The sequence below is a fragment of the Myzus persicae genome, unplaced genomic scaffold (genome assembly GCF_001856785.1).
Source record: "Myzus persicae strain clone G006 unplaced genomic scaffold, MPER_G0061.0, whole genome shotgun sequence".
In the NCBI taxonomy this organism is placed as follows: Eukaryota; Metazoa; Arthropoda; class Insecta; order Hemiptera; family Aphididae; genus Myzus; species Myzus persicae.
The window spans coordinates 294,504-312,807 of NW_019100703.1; the positions used below are offsets into that span (position 1 = coordinate 294,504).

Sequence of the window (18,304 nt, forward strand, 5' to 3'; positions counted from 1 at the left end):
AAAATGAAATTCTACCACAACGAACATATATGTACTGGGGTACTCAGTTCTAACTTAAAAAAAAAATATATTTTCTTGAATATAAAAAAAAATTGGTAGGTACTTCATGAAAAATATTCATACCGATAATTCTTGTCGAACTGCAGGATTTGAAGTTGACCTTTCAATCTTGTGAGATCGGACTGTAGCATATTCGGGTGCTAGTGCAACCGGTGAACCAGCAGAAGCCAATCGAGATCGAACTCCACCATTAATACTTCCGTATCCTCCGTTGACGCCACCGTTTAATTTGTTGGTCTGCTGTATTGTGCTTTGCAGATCCGCCAGCAATGCATCTAAACGAAATCAAAAACGACTCATATAATATTAAATAAGTAATAAATTAAACAAAAATGTTTAAACACATAACGGAAATTAAATATTATAATATTAAAACGTAGTGCCTGTATTACAGTGCTCGATATAATACGTATATATGATGTATGACATGTACATGTTATAGGAGCTAGTACCTATATATATAGAAACGTGTTTTATCCTCCGCACATTTTGCATTCGTGTTTAATTTATATGATGTGGCGATTCTGAGTAGGTACTCAAGACTCAACACATGCTAAATAAATTACCGGATGAAAATGCCCAAGTTTAGCATATAGTTAGGAGACATTATAGGCGGGTCTGTAATGCGCGGTAATACACATTTTGATACAAACAAATAGCAAATGAGAAAATGGTATATTTCTACGACCATTCATCATTTGCATGTCAAACGCACATAATATATTTATGCACAGTACAAAATATATGGGTGCGGATGAGGTGTGTTAAATTTAACAATAATTAAGTGACACGTTGTAGTTTTTATATCGTTTATTTGGTTCGTTTAATAAAACCAACTTTTAAGTGTAACTACGATTTTAAATTCATATGCGAGTTATGTGAACAATCAATGTTGAAAGTAAAATTTGAAACAAAATTAAATAACGCATCATTTTCAATATAAAGATTAACACTTTAAATTCTTGGAACTAAAACTGTTATTATGTACATACAAAATCACAATTTCCATTATTTTTTAAATCTATGTAGACTAAAAATAGTCATTAAAAAACAATATTCGCTTCGGAATTTAGAAACGCTACCACGAAAAGAAATTTGAAGAAATTTTAAATTCCTGGAATTACATTTTGGTCATCAAATTAACTTTTGGAGTAACCTCCTATCCAAAAATATACCATATCATTAAATAAAAAATCATTACTATAGAAAATTCCGGTCGAAATATGTCTACAACAAAAGATGATGATAACTGTAAAAATATTATTTATTAAACATTTTTAAGTATGAACTTTGGCATACTATTATTAAGTAGGAACTAGGAAGTAGGTACACTGCAGCAATGCATACGTATTAGCATTCTAGTCTGATAAATTAAATAATACTTATTTTTCAATGATACGTATAAAGTATGGTTGATTAAATAATTTGATCACGAATTATCACATGAAGCATTCCAGTAATTGCATTTAGTTGAGAAAAATGTGTTTAAGTAACTAAAGGTAACAGTACAATTTAACTATACAGCATGTAAAAATCAAAATATAAATAAATAAATAAATACATTTAAAAAACCATAAGATCTAAATCACGCATAAATAAACTACTACGGAAAAAAGTACTTATTAAATTATTATCTAAAATCTAAATCTGAACAGATAAGTTACACATAGAGAATAAGTCTTCTTTTAGTGAGTCCTATTTAAGAGCTTAACAGCTTATAGGTCACCAATTTTATGATTATTAGTTAAACAAACGTTATGATCGTGCCAAAAATTAATGAAAAAAAATAGCTTATAAAATTAATGTTCTTACGCAAAGCATAAATAATAAACATATACATGAATAGGATTACGAAATATCTTACCTATATAAATAAATAATTACTATTTAATACTTGTAGATTGTTATTTTTTTCTATTTTATTGTGTAATATATAAAATGCTCTGTGAAGTGAAATCTATAGTTTTATAATTTACTCACATATTAAACAATTTTTCTTACACAATACTTAAAGTAACACTGAATATTATTATAAAACTATTTACCTATATAAGATGATTTGTTGTCTTTACGTGTTATAACAGCTCCACTGGCCATTTCCACGCCTAAGGTTTTATATTAAAATTCGAATGAATAATATACCTGTGCAATGTACAATGTACATACATATATATTATATATATAATAGGTATTATATGTATATAGTATATATTATATATTATCCCCGTGTCATACATTTTCAATGCCATTTGAGCTTAAAATCACAATCATTGTGCAGTTGAAGCAGAGTACCGCGGATCCGCGGAAAAAAATCGGTATGTTTATGACATGAATAAAACGTACGTTAAAGGTGTGGGTTTTCTACGGACCATATCAACTGTGAAATTATAACCATCAGATTACGAATGAACCCACGTTCCTGACAATTTCGGAGAGCTGCACGCAGAAAACTGGCTAATTTATATCGAGGCCAATAGGACCTAGAGGATTTGTTTTTAAAATAGAAATATAACCAAACACCTTTTTGGATCAATAAGCTACGTTCAACGTGTAGGCGGCGTGCGTTAAGCCACGATAATAATACATATTATATATATATATAAGTATATAAAATATATACTGGCTAATGTTATTTGCGGAACTTTTTTTTAAGTATTACACTTGGAACAATCCCAGAGTTTTTGTAAAACTTTTTAAAAAAATATTTTTTAAAACGAATTTGAGCTAAACGTAAAATTCTATTATGTAAATTATTTTATGAAATATTAATAATATTATTATATTAGTACGTGGCCACCAAGCTAGTATGAATATAAGCATAATTATATTTGTAGTCGAGGTTGCCTAGTATAAGATATTATACCTATATTAATAACTTTAATTTATACATCAATTAAAATAATATCGGCAATAGACGTGTTCAAGTTAAAGACAGTCCCCGAAAATAACTCGTTTTGATATAAAAGTATCTACCAAAATGGCAGTACCGATATCCAATACAGTAAAATTAAAATATGTAAGAACAGATATTCATTTGTTGGATGAACATAGAGTGAAATATCAAATAATGTTTTATACATTTCTAACAGTATTTAAATTAGTTATTATTTCACGCACAAAGTGATAGTTTATAATTTATATAATAGTAATAATTTATACAGTATAGATATTTTCAGTATGCATTGTACAGAATCTTTTGGATTGGATTATTTTTATATAGTTATATTTTTTAAACTATTAGTTTTAGACTTTGACTTAGGTGGCGAGATATACGACATGTTTTACAATGAAATAATATGCAATTATAATACTATGAACGATTTCCACTATACACAATATTTTTAGAGCAGTAAAAGAGTCTTAATACTCCAAACATGTAAATTAATATTTATTGATTAGTACTACTAATTTCCTAAGCTATCTATTTTAAAAATCTTGACTATTGTTTGTTTTACAAAACTGTCTATAAGTCAAAAGTATAATACTCGAACGCATCAAAGTGAAGTGAGATAAATGATCTCTAAAGAAATCGCTATTAGTAATTTGTTTTTACAACGATGTGTTATAACTTGTAACTTATTTATTGTAGTACAAAGAAAGTTTAAAAAAAATCATGTAACTATATCTTCCAATAGGAAATTTAACCTAGAATGTGCTTAAGACTAGACATTTTAACATTATAATAGTTTTCTAACTTAAGTTTCAACTATCGTAAGGAAAAAAGTGTAGGCACTATCGAATATAGTAGATACTATTGAATTATTTGATAGTCCAGACAATGCAAAAAATTCGGTGGTATTTTAAATGTTTGAATCATTGAATTATTCGATATTTTTAAACTATTCGAGTGGATAAAATATTTGGTTTAATCAAATGAAAAATGTTTGAATTACGAATATTATGAATATTCGGTCACGCAGAATAATATTAGATTTATTAGGTAGGTACTAACTATTTTATAGTGTTCATCACCAAAAAAAAAAAACATTTACAGCATACTCGCTTATAGCTTATAATCAAGTTGGATATTGATAGTTCATGAAAACTACAATGATTGCAGTAATTCAACAATATAAATATCAGAATAAATATTATATAGGTACATAAAAGTTTTACAAACCGTTCATTTTCATTTTTAATTGTTATTAAGGTAAATGCACTTAGAATTATTATACACTTTCACGATATAAACGAAACTCAATGAACCAAACAACTCGCATTCAGAACACCAACTGGTTGTTAAAAAGAAACATCCGGACCAAATCGAGATCATCCTACACAGAATTGAATTTTTCACAATGATAATATAGTAATATTAAAAAGGGAGGAGTCCGTGGGCGTCAAGGTATTTTGCCAAAGGTGTTGCATTTTTGCAGACACTCGTAATAGCTAAGATAGTAAAAATCAATATGACAAGCTCTTTCACTGAGTTAAAGCAGATCAATGTGATAGCAAATACGTCGGAGTAAACATTTATGATTTATAACTGAAATATTAAATGTAACAATAATAATATAAAATTAATATAGATGTGTAATCTTACAAACCGGTTTTATGTAATTTTAATTGTGTCCATTAGGTATACCGTATACGTTTATCTATTTTTGAATTATAATATTATAACATATTACATAGGTCTAAAAAACGTTTGTTTTATATCTCAAAACTGGTATTTTTTGAAAAAAAAATGTGATACGAAATAATGGGAACAAATTTATTACAAAACAATAGTACTTTTCCAAAATCTAAAGCTTGAAGTATTTTTTTAATTTATCTGGTATAAGCGAATTAAAGTAATCGAGTACCTATCGAGTACTATTTTCATGTAAGATATCAATAGCGTACACATTTTATTTCAAAGAGTGCTTTTGAGAGTTTCATTTAAACAGATAAAATTACACGGTTAGGTACTAAGGTACGTATAGTTACAGCTATAAATAAAATATGATGTAGTATATGTTATATAGTGAAGCATATCGCCCGGCACGGAGTTATGTTAAATAAGCCGTGATAAAATAACTATAGATTCGAAAGATTTCTTTTTCAGTATAATAGGTAGTATGTAAAAACTATTTTCACGGATTCTTCTACTGTAAATATTTAAAACATGAAATATTAGTGGGTAGTACTAGGTACCTACAAGAAAAATAATGTTTTAAAATCGATACCCATTACATATATAATGAAACATGATATAATATCAAACCCATTTTGATAAAAAAAAAGATAAAATTGTATAACTCATGTCATTATGTTAATTTTGCATAGGTACCACAGGCACATAAGTTATATACGGGTATTCTTATATAATAGGTTATATCATTAAATTATGTTTAACAAAATGGTAACAATATCAGATTTAAAATTAAAGATTTCTAAGATAACAAACAGTAGGGTAATGCTTTATAAGGCAAAAATAATTTGTAATATCTTTTTTTTATAAATTTTTTTTTATAAGAAGTTTACAATCTATTCTTAACTAGAACAATAAGCAAATGTGTACAAAGTAATTTACATATGAATTTGTTGAGAGAAGAAGCCACCCATTAGTGACACTACCTATTTTGAGTAATTTGTAATACCTAACCTACAAAAGAGTTCTGTAGTATAATTAAAAATTATTGTAACTGCCAAGAATAATAAACGTAAAGGACATTAACCTCCAGGTTCTCCAGGTTCAATATTTCAACTAAAAATAGTAATTGTGCAGACATGTTAATTTTCACTTTGAAAAAAAGATGCATCTTAACATTTTAAAAAAAGTCTAGTTTTTGAAATTTAAATTTATATACGAGTTGATTCAAATCAGACTATAATTTCAATTATTGACGTACAATTTAATAATAACATCATATAAGGTCAATATTGAAATGATTAATGCAATGTTTACCTATGGCTAATTATTTTATATAATATAGTCGATTTTACTTAACAATTAAAATGTGACACAGAAGGCAGACTAAAAATCGTGTTTGAATATTGAAGGGTATATACTTGAAGTATAGATATATATACTATAGGTAATTAGGTATATTATATTATATTAACCTGATGACAAATTATGTTCTCTTTACGTTTTTTAGTTTATGCCTTAACCTTCAAATATTAAAAATAATTTTGTAGCATAAGGTTATATACCATATGATTGTTGTTTAAAAAAAATGATTTATAGTTTATGACAAATCAATGAACAATCCATCATTTTTAACTTTATATCATCATTTTTTTTCACTTGTTTCAATATAATTGTATTTAGCTTTTTTTCCAAATGATTACGTAGGTATACACTCAAACATACTTTCTATTATACGAAGTCAGTTCTGCATTCAATTTTAATAGGTGCCTTATTTGGAATCTACTTTATATGGGTTTGGCCTACTTTAATGCGCCTCACAAAATGTCACACACTCACACCACATGTAGTAAATTTCTGTTAATTAATAAATTAATAACAGTTGTTTATTAATTTATCACAAAGTATAAGTTATTAAAATATAAATTAAATACAGTTAAATTATTTTTTCTTAGTTAATTTTATAAAGGTACTAATTAAAAACGATTATAAAAATCGTGATTAAAGCTTATCTAATCAAAATGATATATAATATTATATTATGCAACTACACACATACACTGAAATGTATATAACATTATATTAGAAGTATAATAGATGCTAGTTATGTTAGGATTATATAGATAGTATTATTAGATTTAAAAAATAAACAGACAAAATAATAATATAAAGGATTTTGGCATTAAAATCAAAATCAGTTAACGAAATGAAATGAAAATTTTGGCATATGTAAGTTATATTCAAGAAGTTATGTATATGTATATAAATAATATGAATGAAAATAATAAAACCCATCATTTTTAAATGTCTATTAAAAAAGTAACATAAGCTAATGTAAATAAACAAACTCACATCCTGGTTTTGAACCATTTTTTCGTGTGCATCTATACGGTTGATATGTGCCATGATATTGTTGAGGCTGTAGTTTTCCATAAATATTTTTATCCATTTCTACAGTTGATTAATAAATAAAACGCCTGAATAATGTTTATATAAGCTCATAAAAATCAATTTTCGAATTGTATCGTTACCCAACGAAAAACACAATACTACCAACGGGTAACGTAGAACTGGTACTGTGTGTGCTAAGGGTCCTGATTTCCGGGATTTATTTTTATCGAATAGGAGTCATGCCAGATTCACTCTATCCGTGTCTTCACTAAACATTTTATTAAAAACCATAGGAAAAATAATAAAAATAAAAGTAAAACAACTCAGCAAATGAACGGAACACAACGCGTGTGTGTCAACGGGCACCAGACAAACTGTTATGGGAGATACTATATTACTATCCTGAAGGCCGGTGTGAGAATCGGCAAATAAAAAGTTAAACCACTGTCAGTGATATACATACACGACGTTCTAAACGGGATTATTTTATATCAATAATATTAAGAAGCCATGTGGTACATTTAAACGTGAAGTGATTTTATGCTACAATATTTATACTTGATAAAGGATTAACTGTGTTAGTAACTGTTTATTAATTAAAATAATGTATAATTCTCATCAAGCTGATAACAGGATGAGCCCTTGTAAACCAGCCATACGCATCATCACACACATCAAGTCATTTGTATCATTTTTGTTTTTATATTGTTACCTGCTACCACATGTATTTATAGTACGTAGTATACTTGTATAGTTGTATTTAGATTGCAAATTAAAGTTTTATTTTAGACGATTAAAAAAAACAAAAATTACAGTAAAGAATTAAAAAATCACTAACTTAAATAAGTCGTTTTTTTGAAAGAAAAGGTACCAATACGACAATACCTCTTAATATTTGTTATTTACAATATTATATTATGATATTTAAATGTGACACCTACAATATTGCGTTAAATGGAAATTTATATTATATATTATTATGTGTGGTACTATTTATTACGTTTATCTATATCTTTATCTATAACTTGCCAAACTGAGTTTCGTTTTCATAGTACAGTGTTTTTTTATTATAGACCCTACCTAGATGATTTAAATAATTTAAGATTCAATAAGAAAAATTCGATTTATACACAATCAAAATTGTATGTATTTATACCTTCCTCAAAATAATCAAGCTTCTCAGTCCTTATTGAGCGTTTTTTTTTTAAATGTTATTCTCATCTATTTTATTTTTTGTTCGCAATATTTGACCTTAAAATGTGTCTGTACTAGTTCATGGGTATGATAACCTTAAGAAATGCAACCTTCTATACTCTCTCCGCTATATGTATTTAATACGTTTATATGTTTATCTATTACTTGCCAAATTGTGTTTCGTTTTCATTAGACAATTTTATGTGAAATAATATAAAAAATAGATATTTTCTAGTTTATTTTTTGTATAGGTAGTAGATAATTCGAGGAGAACCATGTTTTGTCGTTTTCATCTGACGCAACTACATTAAAACAGGAATATGTGAAAACCCCCGGCAGATAATTTAATTATACAAATAATAATTACCACAAAATATTTAAGTCATCTTATATACTTCCTGAAAGTTGAGGCAATATACAACATACGTGACTTGTTTAGATCACTTCGATCCAAATTAATAAAGCATTATTATTTTAATTTAATTTTACAATAAATAATGATTTGTTATATTTATTATTATTTATTTCATTAATTCATTGCAATTATAATATTAACGCTCAGTTCACCATAAATGTTCATAAAATAATTTCAGAATGTACTTCTCAATTATTTCTAATACTCGTAAAACAAAAATTCCTGGAAAATTAAAAAAAAATAACTTTCAAATTGCATTACCTCGAGTTTTATTTTAGATTCTTAGCGGAACGTATTGATTTTACACTGTTTTGTTCTGTGTCAACGGCTTTTGGAATGGTAAAAATGCTATAACTTTCAATTTTAATGATCGTGTCAGATAGCAAATTGGATATAAGTGGTAACTACATACACTTTTTATGAGTGATTTAAGTTCAAATTTTGTCGAAATTCACATGACACACATTACACGTAAAATAACGATCTTTCATCATACAATTTTTGTTATTCATCTGTGGTAGGTAATTAAAAAATTTAAATCATAGAACCTTGAAACATTTCACTATCACATCGAATTTAGTTTATTATTTTCCATACACAATAACATTTTCAAAATATTTGGACTAATTTTAAACTATTTAAAACTACACAATGCTTTTTACACCATTTCGTAGTATTGACTCTGTAAGTTAATAATAATAATAAACTTACATAATATTATGATAATAAATGAACTAATAATAAATATTAATAATTATATGCGATGTTTTTAAATTAAATATATTTCAACCTATATAGTGTATTGTGTATTACTATTATTATAGTACTTAATATTAGTATAATATTATTAAATATCCTTAGAAATAGAAGATGAACGATAGCATATCGATCCAGAATCGTTTTTTGTATACAGTGATTTATCATTGAATTTAAATATAACACTTTAATTACAGTTACATAGTCACTGGATTACAAAGTACACTCGATACGGATGAAAATAACAATTTTAGTCATTTTGTTTAAATCCAAAACATATTATTCGTTTGAACTAGAGACTTTTCGTAATTTAGTCTTATTTTTAACTATAGTAATATATATTGATTTTTAAGATAATAGTGTAATCCACTTGGTATAAGAAAAAGAAAATTAAAAAAATGCTTTAAAAATAAACACTTACAGACCGTCTCCGCTCAGAGTCGTTATTTTATACAATGACAGATCATTGAATTCTAATTTAACATTTTCACATTGAGTATTTTTATACTGACCTAAAACTAAAGTGTTTTCGTATATATTTCAATATGCATTTCGTATTTTCGCCTTTCGGGGTATTAGCCAGACAGGATATAGCAGTGACCGGGTATCGGGGCACTCAACTCGTTATATTATAAATAACATTGCAAATATAAAATGTTGATTTATGGTTTTATTAAACTTGCAACTTTACGATTTACGATTATCTTTCTGAATTTCCAACATTGAAGATGGTTACATGAAACGTTATATTATTTAAGTATAAAAAGAAAAGACTAAAAATACAATTTTAAAAAGTTCATCATCATAGATCCAAAACTAGATTTTTAACGTAATGATTACAAATGTCTCAATAAAATTATATATTTCAGATAGGATATTTGTGTTTTTAAGTACGCAAGTCACAAACATTGAAATGGATACTTCCTTATAACAAAATAAAAATATACATTTTACCTAGAATTTATAAAATAGAATTATATTGCTGAAACGGAGACAACATGTTCACGAATAGTGGCGCACATAGGGTTTTTGTTAACACATGTAGTAAACAAATATACCCACTATTTATTATTATATGGAATTAAAAAGTTCAAGCTGCGCTCGATAATTGTACAGCGTAGAATCTACACACATTACATTTACTTCAAATATTTTAAACTAAATCTTATTAAATATTGATTACCTAGCTGCTAAACGATAGACTTTGCCAGTTCTTCCTTTTTTATGGCTCGTATGTCTCCATACAATATATAATGAACTATAATCAATATGGTTTATACTATCTAATACATTTATATCATTGACCTTCTAACCTAGACCAAAATGGCGGTTATAAATAATTCCTGTGGGGAAGGGGAGCGAATTCCTCTCTTTTCCGAGATATTTTAAAAACACCTAGGCTAACATTTCACTAGCAGGCAGCAGCTATTCAAGTTAATTAAAAACAAACATTCTACTATCCAATGTTTCGAGAAATTATCAACAAACAACTATAATAGGTACCAATAACGTAAATGGTCTACAATGCTGACACCTTTCACGCTCTCAAGTCTCAGTGATTAAATACCTAAATAAATTAATAAACCATTATAGTCGACAGGAAAATTATTATTATTATTATTATTATTATTATATTATTATGATTTACATAAGCTTTATATGGGCTGTTATACCACGACCATACCACACAGTACACACCGGTAAAGTTACAGGACTTGGAAACCCGCCTGCGGATGCAACGTGCTCATGTGTATGTTTGTGAATGTGTTGGTAGAGCACATCGTGCATACATGCTGCATAATGCACATAGGCAAATAGTGTCTAAAACTTATATTATTGGTATCTAAATATTTTTAAAACTTTCTTTTTACGACACCATCACAGGAAATATCTAAATACCTAATATTTTACACCATATTATATCATGACTAAATACCTACATGTACTTTTTTAATTTTAGCGTTTAGGCAGAGGGCCTTAATTTGTTTTTAAATAAACCTTACATTTAAATAGTGTGGTTGTGGCGCGGAGTCCGGCTCCAATCACTAATATGGTCTGAGTGCCAGCACCGACCGATGCCAATAGTTAACGGATGGGTGACACATACACGTGTTCTAAACCAACCCATACCCCCCCCCCACCACCACCGCTGCAATAGGAACAGGATATACCATAAATAACAACAAAAAGTTGTTTTTTTTTTCAGGACAAGGGGTATCGAACGAAAGATAGAAACTATAGACTTACAAAAATAGAACTAAATAGAGTCAAATTTATACACAATTTTAAAATGATTTCAAACCGTTCCAATATGAATATTATATTGTACAAGTTATAAAATAAAATACCTAGGTAATCCATGTACCGAAAACGGGGACGTTTTTTTGTGATGATTGGAAATTCTCCATAAGTGATAAACCATCTTCATGCTACTTGTACATTTTGATCCATTTAAAATCGTTAACCGATGGACATCATCGAGCTACGTTATTTCATTTGATACTCAAGACACAAAAAAAAACACTACATTATAATGTCCTCGTTGATGAACGACTCAACGAGTATACAGCTGCAATACCTGTCATTACTGCTATAGTTATAGATACCTAACCTACCTACCATAACTGATATACACTTATAATACGTACAAGCTACTGTCCTATAATATGTATTCCTCTCGATGGTCTAACACCACGGGGTGTTAACTCGATCCACATTCTCGAAATTCCTAACATAATATTTAAGTATTGTGTATGCACGTCTGTCCATAGGATACATATAATACAACATGTCAACATATTATTATAATTATACGACGTTAACAGGTCCAGTGATAACTAAGGCGGGTTCTCCGACTTAATTGTATTATTTACCTGCAGATATCTACATTAATAACTCACCTAGGTCGTCCATTTTCGTCGCTTGTCTGCTCTCAAACCCAAATTACAGTGACGTCTCTCCAATACTACGGTCACGATACTATGATTACAGAAGGTGTACGCGTACAACTGTGAAGAACCGGACACATCGGCGTCGTCTGGTTAAGCGACGATATTGTTTTTGTGCATTTTTCGTCGAGAATGAAAACAATTGGAGAAGACGTGCGCGGTGACGAAATTACGACGGTTTTTTGTTTATGAAATTTCTTTTAGCACAGGTATTTCGTTTTTATCAGTCTCGGCGAGAAATCGTATTAATTATTAATATTAAACACTTCTACATGTAAGTAAACAGTAATCTCTTCGGCCCTGACGTCCGCCAATGTTTACGTACACGTTATCATGCTGTGGTTCGCACTATCAGTGTTGGCGGAAATGCGACGTTGCCGTTACGACAGTCTGGCAAGTCAGCGTACCGTTATCAGTTATCACGTCTGTTAACAAATCTCGCTTACGACACCCACGCACCCTCCCCGTCGCACACCCGACGCTTTCACCATAGTAGCATAGTCCCGTAGCGCCACCGCTGCCCGAGTCGCTCGCGTCAGACCCTTTCTCCCCTACGCTGCCCCGACAACATTCAACAGGCTATTTTTATCCCCCGTGCACATGCTCACGGCGAATATACATATATAATACCATAACAATATCATTATCAACTATTTTTATTATTATTATTATTGCCGCCGCCGCTGAAATTTTCGTCTTCGCTGCTGCACCAGCAGCACTGAGCACTTTGAACAGACCGCGACCAGACGATGCGGCCTGCTCCCTTCCTCCTCAACAACTGTTGTAGTACAAGCAGCCGTAACGGCATCATCGCTATCGTCAGCAGCGGCCGTGTCTTTACCAGTCGACGACCCTCGTTTTGATCCCGTCCGTGCCGACGAAAATAGTTTTTCGTGAGTGAGTAGAAGAGGAGAAATCTCGTCAGAAGCAACCCCCGCACGCCTTCAGTAACCCCCGCACGCTCCGTCGAGAAGTCCGACGAACACGCCGACTGACCTACACGCGCCGCGGGCGGAAGCTATAACGATGCCTCCGGACATTAGCGAGTGAGTACTCGACCAAATAATAACATATTATTATATTACTATAGTATTAACTGCCCATGCACGACGTGATCGTTTGTGCAGGGGGACTCGATTATCGATCGGACCCGTATCGTCGTCGTAATGATGAAATAATAACTTACTGTTTAATTATTGTTAAATAACCACCCCTATGATAGTCGTACGCGTGTGAGCGTCGACAAATTATTGTACAGTCGTGTCGTGCCGTCCATCATGCCGGGTGTTTGCAGCGATCCCAACTTTTTCGAGACCACCGTCGAGCCACTGCTTGCGGCCGGCCGCGAGAGCGACCTGTGCGAGTGGCTCAAGAAAAATGGACTGATTGCCAAGGAACAAAAGTGCCCGAACAATGAGTGTCTTACAACGGAAAAGATGCAGTGGCACCGCGCACGTGTGGTTGACAAATTCAACTGGGTGTGCCTGGAATGCAAGAAGAAGGTGCCGATTAGGAACACATCCTTCTTTGCCGACTTCAAATGCGAGCTGGGTTACGCTCTGAAAGTCATTGACGGTTAGTGGCAGTCGTTTGTTATTTGCCAAGTTGCACTGCCACAGTGTGTCTCAAACGCGCTTTGTACTTTTTTTTTCAGGTTGGTGTAAGAATATACCACTCAGTGATATCAGTGGTGAAGGCAGAACCAAAGTAAATGTGACCAAACGTATTTACAACGGATGCACTCAAGTGGCCGAGTGGCATTTGAAAAAGATTGTTGGTGACTTCAAACTGGGTGGCACTGATGTCGTAGTCATCGTAGATGTGTTTCCAGATGGCAATATGAGTTTGGAAGTACCAACCACGTCCCATAACAATAACTTTTCCAAAAGAGTGCTATGCATTGCCGATACAGCCCATGTTCCTGTTCGTGTGTGGGCAAGCCTTCTGGATGGATCTAATAAAGTAAAATATTATATTTTATATTTATTAAAGATATTTTTTAATTAATACTGTTCATTGGGTTTAGGAAAATTCTAAAATTGTTGAAATGGTTAAAAACCATGTAATGTTGGGCTCCACTATTGTAACAAATGAAATGTTATATCCATTGTTGCACAATTTACCTGGAATAGGAGAAGTCATAAGCACAGAAGCATTGATGAATTTGGACATAAACCATGATCACAAATCTTTAAAAAATTTAGGTGAGTAGGCTACATTGTAGGTAAACTTAATTTATTGACATTGCCTATGGATGGTTTTCTGTTATAGAAACTATTTGGGCTACCACTGTAGAAGCCTGTATCCAGTTACAAGACATGGCTACAACACATGCTGAACAGCATCTATATGAATTACAGTGGAGACAGATGTATGGATTTATAGCGTTTCCGTCCTTGATACAACAGATTGTTGAGTATACAGCTTACAATAACCCAATATGTCCACCTTTGCCTAGCATATGGCCAACAAATTAAATCAATTGATTAGTACAAATGTTAGCGTACTGCTAAACCCACCGCTTAATATTATATACATGGTATTTTTTGTCAATTATTGTATGACATTATGACTACTATTAAGTTTGGAGAAGTAATTTTATAAACCTTGTTCATAACCATTATTTTCACACATAACAATGCTCTTAATGATACCTGGACATAATTTTATTTTTAAATGAAACACTGATATGCCAAATAATAAGACTTCATAATATTAATAATATTTAAATCAACATAATAAAGATCTAACATATTTTTTTAAATTTTAACCAAAAATAATTAAAACACTGAAGAAACCTTAGATATTTTTTAATATTTTTTGCGTTCTGTGTACTAGCTTTAACTTTCTCATCCACGGCAACACCCAGTATATTATATATATTTTTAATTTATACTTATCAATTGAACGTCACATTTTATAATATTAATTGATCTAAAAAAATATGTTTTCCCCACCTTTGACTTATTTGTTCTTTTTAGTTTCACTGAAAGTATGACAACTATATTATTTAAAGTCCATTACTAAAACTAAAATTGAATAATCTACATCTTTTATATTTTGTTATCAGATTCATATCAATCGTCTTAAAATGTATTACATATACAATATTGGAATATTTTGGAGTATAAAAAGTATATTGGTACCTATATTAAATTGCCCAACTTAAAATAGTATATTAACTACACAATGTATCTTTTTTTTTTTTGTTTAATCATTCTTCAAAATTTTATAACTATTTTCTATTTGATTAGAAATTATTCGTTTTTAAATAATATAATTTTAATAGATATTAATGTAATTGATATTGTCAAAGACTGGTTTTCTAAACATAGTTTTACTTTGTTTTGTTTAAATAATATAGTGCCATTCTATAAGTTAAATAAATTAAGAAAGGTATATACAAAAGCAATAATCAATTAACTAATTTTTATAAATGTTAAAAAGTACAGGGTAATTCAGCTACAACCAAAATATAGTGTCTTTTTTACTATAAAATGTACAACTTAAGCTTACTTGTGATTACACACCAATTATGTTATCCCATAACATGGATTATGGACTTTAGGAATCAGGGTTAAAAATTTGATTATATGCATTCAATGTATACTTATGGTAGATAGTTACTCAATTTTTATTTTTTACATCACTTAACATTGTTAAAGTCTGTTATTCAGAATTAATGTAAATAATTTATAGAGATAGCTTAAAAATATTTAAAATTAATATGATAAAATATTGTTTAAGTTTATAATTGAATTTGTTTATATGAGTAATGCCTAACGCTATATAAGTTCTTCATGATGCATTTAACAGCACAAATATTATTAAATATTTTTATATAATATATATATATATATATATATAATTAATCAAATGTGGTTGTATTTTGTGTTAAATACAATTACAAAACCAGAAAATTATTATGTTTAAATATTGATTAATTTGTGGTTTCTGTTCTATTGTGTGATAATTTTTTATTTTTATTGTCTATTTATTAACGTTAATTTTGTTTTTCAAATTGTTTTTATTTAATAGAAAAAGTAAAATAACTTAGGCTTAGCACTTAGATACACATTCATATTATCAATACAATGCGTCTCATAGTGTCTAATTTTAATATAAAGGACAATGCTATTGTATAACTCATTTATTATTTATCAAAAAATGAAATATCCTGTTAAAATGTTCTAAATCATTATATGTTGCCAAATCACTTCAAATATTATATAACTACTATAATTATCTTAAAAATGTGTTACATAATTAAATTGTTATTTTGTATTAGCAACAATAGTAGAATTTATCAAGTGCTTTTTTACTGTTACATTAATATCTAAAGCTCAAAAAACATTCAAACTATATAATTGCTATACAATTGTTATTATTAAATACTAAGTAATATACTACTCATAACTCTGCTCAATGATATGAAATTGCTGTAAAATTGTAACATTCTTAAATAGTATTCTACCCATCATTATCCTTAAACATTTTGTTTAGTAAATTCATTGTTTGTATGTATCGTTCTTTTTAAGTTTTTGATTAATTTATAATCTATTCCTGTTACTAATACCTAAATCTTAATTGTTTTCTAAAGTGAATTATTATTACATTGCTATTATTGCCTTTTTTCAATGTTAGACTCAACTTATACCAAAGGCTTTTATTTTAATCATTTTATATTGTCTCATCAGTTGAAATAAAATTTAAACATGTTACTTGTGTTCTTATTCAATTTTTCATTATACATTAAAATAATTTACCAGTTGTAAAAATTTTGCAAAATGATTACTTTATTTTTCAAATACTCCACTTTAAGCAAAACAATATTTTATTTTATTGTAGATTGTTCCTAGTAATTTCAATTTGTAACGTTGTTTTCCATTTTGTACTTTACTTCCATTTTCATTGTGTTTCGTTAATTAAAATATGTTATGACTACAATATTATTAAGTAGGTATTTTTTATATATATATATAATATATCAAAATATCAATGTTAGACATTTTTTTTGAGACTTAATTATGTTAGTTTTTTTTTAAAAGTATTTTGATTATTTTTTGCATTGTTAATTGAACTGATTAATACATTTTTGTTAAAAACTGAAACTCACTGTCTTCCTCTAGCAAGTGGCTTTATAAAATATATATTTATTATAATAAATGATTTATGATTAATATTTTTGCCTGACTGTTAAATATAATACAATATATTGTTAAAAACATTGATACTGTGTTTAATACATTCATAATATGTATTACACAGATACATTAAATGTTTTCATTTTTTAATTAAACATAGTGTACGCATGTCTTTAAAAACATATATATATTTTTTTAATTTGATATCAATTTTGAATTCTGAATTAATATAGGTATAATAATTAATAACTATTGTTACTATTTACAAAATGATCAGAAGACTATGATATGAGTGCTCTATTTCAATAATTTGTGGTGTTTAATCATTATAATTTTGAATTTGTTAAGGTTTTCTTTTTTTACTTTTAAATTTTAATAAGATAAATATTCTTTTTGAAAATTATAATATCATTATGTATTTGTGCAGAAATATGAATCATGTGGCTATTATTTTCAATTCAAATACTATTGATGATTTATTGAAAAAAAAACCCGGTTTGAGGATAATTGGCTTTGACTACTTTCAGCTGTCTATTGTCTAATACATATTTGAGTATTTCCTTAAAAAATGCGGAAAAGTCGGATTCCCTAATTGCACAGAGGTCAAGTAAAATAATAATAACATGAATCTTAATAAGTAATAATTCTATATTCATAGAATCCTATGATTTCTGAAAAAAATTGAGTTAAATAGTAGTAATGAGACAACCTAACGTCGGTATGCCAATAATAAATTTAGGAATGATATTATTGTAGCGCTGCAGAACCATTGTACCTTATACCACAGACTAAATGAAATTATTTTCACATAGTCTGTGCTTAT

The 18,304-nt window shown here is 29.0% G+C and overlaps 2 protein-coding genes across 7 annotated transcripts in view; one reads left to right on the top strand and one right to left on the bottom strand.

The window, feature by feature from the left end:
* The window catches only part of LOC111042560 (paxillin-like), a 31,820-nt gene extending 19,183 nt beyond the window's left edge, over window positions 1–12,637 (bottom strand). Inside the window, exons 1-2 of one of the 6 annotated variants that reach the window (XM_022327209.1) lie at window positions 12,290–12,637; window positions 124–335 (exon numbers count right to left, since the gene is read on the bottom strand). In XM_022327209.1, the coding sequence (XP_022182901.1) occupies window positions 124–335; window positions 12,290–12,302 (225 nt within the window). In that variant the 5' untranslated portion in view covers window positions 12,303–12,637. Of the gene's footprint in view, window positions 1–123; window positions 336–512; window positions 609–2,105; window positions 2,188–4,180; window positions 4,299–6,985; window positions 7,216–12,289 lie in introns of those variants that run through there. The other 5 variants (XM_022327206.1, XM_022327210.1, XM_022327207.1 and 2 more) reach the window with 5 other exon arrangements.
* A 138-nt stretch (window positions 12,638–12,775) lies between these two features.
* LOC111042561 lies at window positions 12,776–15,432 on the top strand. The gene is made up of 5 exons (XM_022327212.1): window positions 12,776–13,383; window positions 13,560–13,912; window positions 13,992–14,299; window positions 14,364–14,541; window positions 14,609–15,432. Exons 1-5 carry the CDS (start codon window positions 13,364–13,366, stop codon window positions 14,812–14,814), a joined length of 1,065 nt encoding a protein of 354 aa, XP_022182904.1. The 5' UTR covers window positions 12,776–13,363; the 3' UTR covers window positions 14,815–15,432.
* The last annotated feature ends 2,872 nt before the right edge of the window (window positions 15,433–18,304 follow it).